Genomic DNA, 12,130 nt, shown 5'->3' with positions numbered 1-12,130 from the left:
AGTCATTACCAACCAGCAGCCCCACTACAGAGAATATCAGGTGGAGAACTGAGCCAATTGGGAGGTACCTCCAATATCTGTAAAGCTGGATAGGATGATTATATATTTTTTGCATGTCTGCTCAGTTATGTTGTTCCAATATGTTGGTCTGTTCAGGGAAGTCCTTTTTGAAAACCCCGGACATTGGAATTCCCTCAACCCTGTTGGTTCTACAAGAAATTGTGCATCACAGGTTTCCAGTCACAGTGAGCTATTACCTTTAGGAAACATTTCAGAAGGCATTTGTTGCTACTGGTTATTATTATTTCTATTCTCCCTATTGGAGCCATAAACATTTTATCAGACATTTTAGTTAAAATGGTCTTTATTCATTCCAGGCCTTGCAATCATAACACAAGTCACCAGGCTCTTCTTTCTTTTTTTACTTAAATCTTCATTCTAAATGTTGTCTCCACATTCAATGCATAATCTGCTAAGTTCCAGAGGCAAAACAAATGAGTTGTTTTCTGTTAGAATGTTTGTGCAAAGCTTTAGCTATTACTATTTGGGATTCAGATCTGAATGTTACAGATGAAGGAATATAAATCTGTCTTCCAAAAATCCTAATTATTGAATGATCCACTATTTCAAATTTTACCCCTAGTAGACACTATCATATGATATTTACTCCCAGTCCTGTGGGTATGATTTGTCCAGGAGCCATTGTAGGTATCCTTTTACACGTTTTAGGAGTATGGCTACATTTTAAATTCATATTTCCTCTTCTTTGTCCACTATTTTCAATAGTTCTCCCCTAGTACTCTTGCTCAATGATAAACACCTGTCTTAGCCCCCAAAGCAGAAATGGATCTGGTTGGCTGGTCTCTGCAGCTATTAAGATGTTGGCACTGCACAGGGAGCCTCTGCATTCCCTCCTGTGGCACCTCTGGGTCCCACAATATCTTGACATTATGTATACAGAGCATTCTAGTGCTTGGATCCAATAAGCCAGAGAAGGGAGGGTGGCTGATGCAGTCAAATCTTTATTGCATGGTACTTCTATAAGAGCTGTCTTACTTTGGTTTAGAGTTCTCTGGTATGAACATGTGGGAGAACCACTGGTAAAGGGATTTTTGGGGGTGAGGGGAAGTGCCTGGCTTTGTTGTGTTTTTGGAAATAAAATTAATAAAAATTGGATCACAAATGTTTTTTTAATTGCCTGTCCATCACCACGTAGCAACAGAGAACATTGCAAATGCTAGGAAATGCGTCATGTAAACCACAGAAAGAGAAAAGACAGGTGACACAGCATGTTAAGTAACACAGAACTGGAACTCAGCCCTTTCTCTGCATTCTCCACCCTTGCTGGGCTGCGTGTTTGTTTTAGGTTGGATCATGACAGAGAAGATTTTAAATCTCCATGTTTTAACAAGCTCCCTCCTCACACTCAGACACTTTTGGGCTCAAGCTTCCCATCCAAACACTGCCATTTAAGGTAAGCCTGCTTTCCTGGAAGGCCATTTGAATTCCCAAATAAATCCCAAACTCATTCTGGACCAGGAGGCAGATACTTGTGTCCAACTGCCTCAGGATCCCTGAAGATTGAAAAAGAAAACAGAGGTCATCTCATCCCACTGTTTAGACAGCAGGTAATCAGCTGAAGTTTTGAAACAATACAGCTTATTGAAAAAAATAAGATTTAGAAAAAATTGAAAACTGCTTTTGTCTATATATCTGATATTTTATATTCTGTATATCTGCTATTGTTTTTTGTTTTCATGTACATGTCATTCTTTTTTTTGACCTCTAGAATTTCAGATTTGTATCACTTTTTAAACTAGTTATCGCTAAATGTTGAAAGGAACAAATTTAGCAAGGTAAACATGTAAAAGTCAAATGTAAATTCCTACTTTTTCCCTGCTTTAATATGGTCTTGGGATTGATGTTTGAAAACATCTTGTAGATTTCTGCTGTCCATTCAACATCGCACTGAATCGCAGGAAGTGGCAGGGGGAATTATATTAGTGCCGCACACACCAAAGTGTTGTGCTGACACAGCATAAAAAAAAACAATTTAGCATTTGTTTTTAGTAAATGCATGCCTTTTTAATTCTGTCATTTAGTTTAATACTGTAATTAGCTTAGATATCAACCTGTAAGTATTGAAATAGAAACATAATAAAGCTGTATGTTCTGTTGTTTCCTTTGCAGTAAATCCCTTAATTATTAAAAGATAGTTTCCAAAAATTATAGAATAGGGTATTGCATTTAACATTGTTTACCTAAACAGGCTGCATAGTGCTAATTTCATCCCACTACCTCCCATGTGGTCTTTTGGAAAAAGTCCTTTTAGAAGCTTTTGGGTCTGAAATGATCGGTCAGGGTTTTAAAAACAACAAGCACACAGACACAAGGAGATTACGGTGATTTAACCAAACCACAATAAGGAGCAAGAATAAACTAGGTGCTTGACTCCTTTGAAACTGCCTCTTGGAAGACTTCTGCTAAGTCTGAATGTATTACATAATGGTTTCCAGACCAGAGTGTTTGCTGTTTGTCTGTGGAGCTTTGAAGTTCATAAACAGTGTGAGGATTGCCACACTGCTTCCTTTGAACACTCCAAAACAATTTCAGATAATGGGAATTACTGTACATAAGTCAACAGGCGAAGCGTTTAATTGGTGCTTTGTGAATGCCCTTGAGATAACCAGACAAATCAAACACTTCTTTATGTGGATCAATTTTATTCTGCAACAAAGATACAGTAGCTGTAACCAGTCTATTTAGGGCAATGTCCTGTCCTTTCCTTTCTTAGTTACTGCATTTCTGAGTGTGTGTTATGGGCAGGGCGGTTTTGACTTTGAAATGCTGCTAGTATTTATCTAGTATTGTGACTGAAACAGCATGAACACAAAAGGTACTTTGATATTACTGTACACACTGCCATGAGGTTTGACTTTTTATCAAGTGTGCACTGCTATCCAGGCACATAGAGCTAACACAAGGGTCTTCGATGTACCCCTGGGATCGTGGTTCCTCTACAATGCTATTAAAATCCTGGGTAAGGCCCTTCTTGAAGGCCCTTATGGTCAATTATAGTTTTTACTTATTCCTAAGGGCACTAAAGTTTTTCACACAATTAAGTCAAACCGCTACTTCTGAGTAAGCGGTGATTGAGGACAAGTCAAAACAAATGGAAATCAATAATATTCTGAACTGTTACTAGGTGGTATTACTTTGCACAACCAGATGTGGCTATGAGCCACATTGTGAAACTATACTTTATCAAGAATTAAAGCATTGGATCAATGTGTTTCTGGGAATGAGATACCAATAGCTCATGTGAAATGAGCATTCCCAGAGTTTTTTGCTGATTTTCTGAAGAAGAGTTACAGACTAATTTCATAAGAGATCTCATGTCTTAAGAGATAAGGGAACCATCTTTGTCACATAACTACAGTTTTCTGAAAGGAGTGCCCGTTCAATCATCCTGAATCCATTTGCACTCAATTTTCTACTTATGTCCTTATTGTTTTGTTTGAAACAGCCCATTATTCAATGTTGTCATTAACCATTCCCTTGAATGAAACCTCACAATTACCATTATTCCAAACTAAAGTGACTCAGCTCATTTGACTTGACTGCCTACGACATAATTCACAACGGGGTGCAAAGGGAGGAATAAGTACATTTTCAAAACAGGATTGCAGGGAAAGCAAGCTACTCTTTGCAGAAACTGGGAATGGAATGAGAACAAAGAGAGTCTGACATCCCTATGCTAGATAGCTCTTGTGCAAATCTGCATTTTTTTGGCTGGTTTCAGAACTGCTTTGAGGTCACTCAAGGCTAAAACAAGCTTCTCTTTTCCTGAGCTAAAAAGGCACCGTGAATGTAAGTTTAGAATAAGTGCAATCACATTACAATCCTGGTTTCATGGTGAGTAAACTGCATTGTAAAAACATGACAAAAAATGAGTCTGCTGCCAAGAATTCCAATAGTGTTTCTCATTGGTAACATCTGTGGTATCAGCTTCTAATGGACACTCTGCATACGGCTGCTCTGCTTATGAAGACTTGCCATGCTTTTCTCAAAAGGTTCTTGAAGCTTATTTGGGTATATGTTTCTTAGAGAACTAAATAATTTAGGTTTGGGTTTTTTTAGGATCAGAAGGGGTGTTGGTGATGTGATGAATTACATTACTTTATAATGTAAAATATAAAGTAAACTTGAATTAAGATAAAGCTTTATTTTCTTAACATTTAAAAATAAAATCTCGGGATCACAGTGCAAAGACAAGTTTTGTGCTGGTTTATTTCATTTGTCTCCCTCTGGCCAGTTCAGGATGTGGTGAACATTGTAAGTTAACGATTTCTCAGTCTTGGTCTTTGAGTGGTCTAATTGCTGTTCTAGAACTTTTTAGAAGTACTGAAACCTTCCCTATTACCATTTGTTTACAATTTGTTTCTTAAAAATAGTAAAGAATCGGACTATTAGCATTAACCAGGTCTCTGTGTAAAAATGAGATACTTACAGTGGTTACATCACTCCATAGGATCATCATGAGAGTTCAGACTGCCTGCAGCAGTAAAATGGAGTTTGGCGTAGGACTTGGCTACTGTATGTAGGTTGGGCACTTAAATGTGTGCAATTTGAACCCAAGGACTTACTGTATGCATGTCATTGGTACCATGCCTTGGATAATTACTGAGGCTGATGAGGACGTTAAAACTGAGAGTATTAGTCAAACAGAGTAAAAATGAATACAATGTACAGTGAATTAATAAATTAATGCATTTATTGATGTGTGAATTAAAATGAATAAATATTACAGTGCAGTAACACTCCAGATTGCTCAAGAGCATTCAGGCTGCCCAAGCTATCAGGCTGACCTTTTAGCATATTGAAATTTGCCCTCACAGTCCAAAAGGTTGGAGTTGTGTTAGTGGTGAGGGTTTTAATCCATCATCCAACTGCATATGCGAAAGAAAGAATGAACTGAGTTCTGTTTAATCTTTTGATTCCTGCATATTTAAAGTAAGATGCTTGTGAGTGATAATCAATTGTTTTTCTGTTTCAGTGAGTACCATCTTAAACAGAAAAACAACAGCACACAGTCCATCACGAGGATCGCAGGACATTATATCTTCCCTAGAACATGCAGAACAATCATGTTAATATTTCACTGTCAGAAGCCTAGATCATTTTCTGTAACAATGAAGAAATGGGAAAAATAATGAAGATTTCAAACCTTCTTTTTACAAAAAGACTAAGTCTATTCATGGAAACACGGTTAAACTTCTCCACTGTCTGTTTCAGTTTTTCAACTCATTCTTTGACTAAATAAAACAGAATGGAATAGGTCTTTAAAGCCACTTTACAGAATACATGTAATACAGTATGCAAGAGGCAAGAATATGATAGTAACTCAGTGAAGGGGAAAATAATGGTTTTAATACAGTATGTGCTATACAGCTGTGTGCAGATTTATTAGAATACCCCATTGCTTCTTAAGTTTTAACTTCACCTGTACAATTGACATCGAGCTACTGTAACTGAAAATCCTGGAAAACAAGACAAATTACCAATATTTTTCTAACCTTAATATGCTATATACACAACTACTTTCACACAGTCAGGTAAAGATACAAATGACACAATGATAGCCACAAATGATCCTTAGGATGTTTTTGGACTTTTGAACCATGGAATCATGGTTCACAATAAGGGAAACAGTATTCCTGTATTCCTGAATACAGTCTATTTTGTAATTCCATCAGAGAATAATCCTATTTCAAAAAGACATTGACTTTCAGACACATACTATAAATCAACTGCATTTTTTCTTTTCTTTTCTTTCTTATTCGTTCAGGTTTGTTTGATATCTAATCCTGTAAAAAATATTCTTTCTTGTCCCAGTTCGGAATTTACATGAAATCAGATTAGAAAATGAAATCCGTTCTAAATATTAGGTTTGATTATTTACCTTCTAGCCTCCTCAAAGCTCATCAGTCAGAACACCTGTACAGCCTACAATCCATTTTCTGCCTTACAGTCATTACTGGTATTGTTGTACAAGACGAAGATAATACCTAATAAAGGAACCCACAGTGGTGGATCTCTCTGTGCTTACTCATACTCTCCCTTTTGGGTCATGGTGTAACTTATTCATTTAGAATTAAATCTACGTAGTTTTGTTTTGATTCATTTCTGCATGTCATTGTAAAGTGGCAAAGCATTTAGGTTCTTGAGTCATCTTGAGCAAGGCTTGAGGTCAGTAAAACTATGGTAATAAGTCTGCGTATCTGGCTATGTCCACTCTCTCCCAGTGTGTAAATGGTTAAAGTTCTTCAACCGGGGGGATGATTTAAGGACTATGTGAGGAAGACAGAACAGCCAGGCTGACTTACTCCTGACCCCACTGCATTCCTTACCCCCAAATATGGGCAAAAGCACTGAGTCCCTGGCCTCCCTCAGCCTGGGATGGGGCTGACGTGATTAAAGCGCTACACAGGCCTGCATGCATTCAGCCTAGAGGAGGCCTGAACACAACCCAAAACAGAAAGAATCTGCAATCTGATGAAACTGCCCAAGATGAAAGTGAGGGATTGTCATCAACACTCTTTTCCCTTGCTTTTTTTTTCTTATTGTTCAAACATCATTTATTTCTTGAAAAAGACCAACAAGAAAAGTCAACAACAGACACAAAAGACATTTGGAAAAAGGTGGCTCAGAGATTAAGAGAAGAAACAGACAAAGGGGCTAATTAAACAGGTTTTGAAGGGAAAATAAAACATTGAATTATTTAATTATGTTATCGCAGTTATAATGTTACCTATGTAAATGTGCTTATATCAAGAACAACAGCCTAGCTTCCCCCACAGAGAAGTTTTTTTGGTTTCCAGATTCCTTTTAGCCTGTCCCTCCAAATAACATAACAGGTCCTTCTTTATTTTTTACAAATTTCTTCTGGGTCCTCTCGTCTGGACTCCTGCTACAGCAGACCTGTCATTTTCTGGTGCATGGCAATGAGATTTCTAGATGATGGCAGGCTGGAGAATTCTACAGCTTTAGCATGAGATCACTTTGTTTTAACTCCAGCATAGTGCGATACACAGATCATTACCATTTTAAAATGACCCCATCCCTGCCACCTCACCCCACAAAACCGCATGGAATTCTCCTGTCTTTTCCCACAGTTCTTCCGGATATTAATAGCAACTTCCTAGTTAAAGAGCCTCTTGCGTAAGACACAAAGCTGGGATAAAGGAATGGATTTGTTTATCTCTATTTCATTTTGTGCTTTTTGTGTTAGGTATTTATTTCGTATCTACAAGGCAGGTCAGGACTCTTTCAGGTTTTCTTGCTAACTTGTGTCTTCACTTTATCAAGGAGGAAATATTCGACTCTGCTTTTAAATCAACTACTCTAGTTCTGTTGCTTTTGCTATTTGGACCCATACCTTCTGGGCTCTGCGTTGGGCTTTCAGATCCCTGCTACTGTCATTCAGTTCCTCCTCCTTAGCTCGACTCTGATGCAAAAGATGTGCGCGTCTTTCAGTGTAGTCTTCACTGTCGCTGTCATCCTGCAGTCAAAGGTCAAGAGAACTTTACTCAACCACTCCCCTTAAAGAAATGGCTTATTTTACCCCACATGTGATCCAGGAATGTGACTCTAATGGAAATTTAAACAAAACTTCACGGAGGGGTCAAACTCTAATCTTGGCCACTTCAGCCTTCTAGATATAAATATCGCACATCACTTATTCATGTTTCATTTTCACATCCCTCCCCGAACCCCATCTTCACTTTAAATATAAAAAGGCTTCTGATGTAAACTGATCCTACAGTAGATTAAAGGGGGCTGTTTTCTTACAATTGGGGGATGCTTGTCTTCAGCCAGGTGAGTTACCCCAATAAAGCTCACTATTTGATTCAACTTAATTGGGGTTTGACTGAACTACTGCAATAATACTTTCCATCAAAGTAAGTCCATATCTATATAGCCAGCAGCCATTTCACTCTGCAACTCACAACTAGCAACCCACTGAAGCTAAGCAGGTGTGAGCCTGGTCAGTACCTGGATGGGAGACCTCCTGGGAAAAACTAAGGTTGCTGCTGGAAGAGGTGTTAGTGGGGCCAGCAGGGGGCACTCACCCTGCGGTCCATGTGGGTCCTAATGCCCCAGTATCGTGACTGGGACACTATACTGTAAACAGGTGCCGTCCTTCAGATGAGACGGAAAACTGAGGACCTGACTCTCTGTAGTCATTAAAAATCCCAGGGTGTTTCTCGAAAAGAATAGGGGTGTGTAACCCTGGCGTCCTGGCCAAAATTTCCCATTGGCCCCGTCTATGAATTGGCTTCATTACTCTGCTCTCCTCCCCACTGATAGCTGGTGTGTGGTGAGTGTACTGGTGCAGTATGGCTGCTGTTGCATCATCCAGGTGGGGCTGCACAGTGGTTGTGGTGGAGGGGAGTCCCCATTACTCGTAAAAGCGGTTTGAGTGGAGTGTCCAGAAAAGTGCTATATAAGTGTAAGCAATTATTAATTATTATTATTATTACTGTATATCTATATAAAAAATGAACTATCTAGATGTGCATTTAGACTTTTTACAATGTTGTGCAACATTTCTGGAACTTCTCTTACAGTTACTGTTAAGACTGTGTAAGCTGCTTACCCAAAGTCAGTTTGAGTCACGGTTACTGACTTTAAAGACTAAGCCATGAATTAGTTGTCTGTAGGGAAGAGCCATTGAATATGAGGCTGTTACTGAGAGATTGAGTTACTGACAGTCAGTGAAGACACAGAGCAAAGAATGCCAGTAAATCAAGATAAGGAGATCACAGAAGCAACATGACATACTGTAGGACATGATCTTGTAAACTCTGGCATAGACTGAAAATAATCTAATTATACAGCTGTTTCAAAACATATTCTTGGTCATAAAAAAACAAGCAACAACAGAATATCAGTTTGTATACAAAACCAGTCTACAATAAGGCCATTTTTAAGTTATTTTTCTAATAACTTAAAAAGTTATTAGAAATTAAAAACTTCCTAGGAGGAAGCTGGAGGAGATGCAAGTCGATGCCTCCACGACCTCGTGGATCACTGACTACCTGACAGGCAGACCACAGTCTGTGAGACTTCAGAACTGTGTGTCTGAACAGGTAGTGAGTAACACAGGGGCACCTCAAGGGACAGTTCTTTCTCCATTCCTCTTCACCCTCTATACTTCGGACTTTAAGTACAACTCAAAGTCATGCCACCTGCAGAAGTTCTCAGATGACTCTGCAATTGTGGGATGTATCAAGGGTGAGCAGGAGGAGGAGTACAGAGGACTGGTCAGCAGCTTTGTGGAGTGGTGTGGGGTGAACCACTTGGAACTGAATGTGACGAAGACAAAGGAACTGGTGGTAGATTTCAGGAGGAAAAAGGTCAAACCTACTCCTGTCTACATCCATGGGAGTGGCGTGGAGATGGTGGACTCGTACAAGTACCTGGGAGTGCACATCGACGATAGACTGGAATGGTCTAAGAACATCGAGGCCATCTATAAGAAGGGACAGAGCCGACTCTACTTCTTGAGGAGGCTCAGGTCCTTCAATGTGTGTAGTAAGATGCTACACATGTTCTATCAGTCGGTGGTAGCGAGTGCCATTTTCTACGCAGTGGTGTGCTGGGGCTCTGGGATTAGAGCAGTAGATTCCAAAAGGCTGAACAAGCTCATCAGGAGAGCAAGCTCTGTCATTGGGTTTGACCTGGACTCCTTGGAGGTAGTGGCTGAGAGGAGAATGAGGTCCAAACTAGAGGCCATCATGGACAACTTCTCCCATCCCCTCTTTGACAGGCTGGCAGGAATGAAGAGCACGTTCAGCAATAGACTGATTCATCCACGGTGCGACAGGGAGCGCTACAGGAGGTCATTCTTGCCGTCTGCCATAAGACTGTACAACGCATCCACCTTGCGTCTTGGCAGAGGCAACATCGACAGTGACCTGTTTCTGGACTAAACGCATCTACACATCTACTGCTACATCTGTTCTCTTTCTTTTTCTTTTTCTTTTTCCCGTTTACAACCACTTTTTGTGCAATATATGCCAGGGACCTGTGCAATACATTTATATTTATATCTATAGTTACATCTATATTTATATTCATATGTGTGATATGAGTGTGATACGATTTTCTGTGTACTGTTCTGTTCTAGTTTGTTCTTGTGCGTCCGGACTGTGAGTAACTCTTGTATTGTATTGTATGTATTGTACTATTATTATATAATTCGTTACACTGTGGCTGTGTTGTGTGTGTTAAGCTGCTGTTGCACTGCAATTTCCCTCACGGGATCAATAAAGTATCTATCTATCTATCTATCTATCTATCTATCTATCTATCTATCTAATGTTTGCTTGATCTCTAAAAATATATGTTCATTGTCAGCTTCTATGATGTATTCAGTCCTTTCAGGAAAACAGGCATTTATGACCTTGTATGATGTGTTTAGATTTATACTGTAAATCAGATTGCCTTCTATAATTACATCTTCTATAATTAATTTCCATAATTGGAAAATAACTGAATAATTCAAGGATCCTGACAGGTAAGTAAAGGTATTTAGTTTTATATTATACTGTAAGCTTATGAAAGACATTTAAGAAGATCACCATAGTGAGAACTCTGTCAACAGCAGACAACTGTTATTTGTTTGCATGCTATAACCCTTTTTAAAGGGTCATGTTCGTATTCATAAGTCCCTGCTTATTCAAGTCACTTTTTCAAGTGATTTGAAATTATGTGAAATATCAAAATGACAAAATCAAGAATGTGGCATTGGACAAAAATGGGGTAATTAACATTGACCACCAACCAGAAAAGCAACTCAACATCAAACCATTTTGTTCTGCATATTATGCATCCCTGATCCATCTCCACTTAAGCCTGAGGAATGAGACGGACACTCTTCTGTACTAAGAAGCCCTAAGATCTGCCTACCTCAAACTCCACAGAGGGTCGAATCCTTTCTGCCTCTCCTTTAATTCTATGGACCAGATGACCGTGAGGGGTTTCTTTCACATCAGCCGAACTGCTTTGGGAGTCAGAATCGCTGCTGTAAAAAAAAAAGATTTTTACTAAGTAGTTCCCTACTTAGAGCTCTATTTCATGGGTGTTCGGTTCTATTACTGCAGAGCTGTGTTACAATCGGTAATGGTGAATTTAGCTCAGCAATAGCACAGATACAAAAGAAAGAACTGAGAATTGCACACTCTAGAAAAAAATATCAAAGCTGTCTGTGAGGAAATGACACACCTACAGGTGCACATTTTATATGACCAATTAATAAATTTATTTAAGGGCCCATGCTGTGCTATTGTGGTTTCCCCAATTTTTATTGAAAATGCTAAGAACATTTCTACGGAATCGGTTAGTCAAGAAAGCAAATAATCTAAGATTTCATCTTAAAGAATGATTTCATCAAGGATGCATACACTGGGATGCAGAAAAACTCACACACCCAATGCTTTGAATGGCTATGTGATCGAGTTTCAGTATTCCACCTGGTCTGCACAAGACAAAAAACAGCTGATGGTTGGGAAAAAGGGGCATTTACATTCCCTTAGCACCCAGATTCACGTTAAGGTCCATGTGTTTGTTTATCTGAAACCATTGGGATTTTTTTTTACTGCAGCTGGTTTATATTGATTTTTCATCTGGCCAACACTGCTAACTAAGCAAAATGTACAAAGGATTAAACCGCAATGTACAAAAGAAAACAACTGAACAGAGACAAAACCAGTGTTTCAATTTTAATATGTTTTTAAGGATGTTTGTTTTAGCCCTATAAGAACGATGTAATAATATGATCATAGATCTTATGGGAAGATTGAAATATTTTCAAGGTTGTTTTTTAGGAAAGATTGCAATAGGAAAGCAAGAGTTTAATTCCGTGCTGAAAAATGCACACAATGTTTCAGTCGGGGAGCCTTCTTTGCACACTTTGTGGTGGAAGCCCACACTTTGTGTTTTCCTATTTTCCTTTCACTTTACATTAAAATCTACTGCACTTGCTCCTTAGCATCTCAAAAGTTGAGAAAACTCCCCACTCAAACCATTTTCAAATTGTGACCAAAATACAGCTGTGCAGTAAAGG

The 12,130-nt window shown here is 38.8% G+C and overlaps 1 protein-coding gene across 4 annotated transcripts in view; it reads right to left on the bottom strand.

Annotated features, from left to right (window-relative positions):
- LOC148839242 (uncharacterized) overlaps positions 1 to 12,130 on the bottom strand; it is a 49,209-nt gene that overhangs the window by 17,630 nt on the left and 19,449 nt on the right. For 2 of the 4 annotated variants that reach the window (XM_088930579.1, XM_088930587.1), the window contains exons 5-6: positions 10,975 to 11,089; positions 7,439 to 7,561 (exon numbers count right to left, since the gene is read on the bottom strand). In XM_088930579.1, the coding sequence (XP_088786705.1) occupies positions 7,439 to 7,561; positions 10,975 to 11,089 (238 nt within the window). The remainder of the gene's footprint in view (positions 1 to 7,438; positions 7,562 to 10,974; positions 11,090 to 12,130) is intronic. The other 2 variants (XM_088930596.1, XM_088930604.1) reach the window with 2 other exon arrangements.

The sequence above is a fragment of the Atractosteus spatula genome, chromosome 2 (genome assembly GCF_055471065.1).
Source record: "Atractosteus spatula isolate fAtrSpa1 chromosome 2, fAtrSpa1.hap1, whole genome shotgun sequence".
Taxonomy (NCBI): domain Eukaryota; kingdom Metazoa; phylum Chordata; class Actinopteri; order Semionotiformes; family Lepisosteidae; genus Atractosteus; species Atractosteus spatula.
This window is presented reverse-complemented; position numbering and strand designations above follow the sequence as displayed.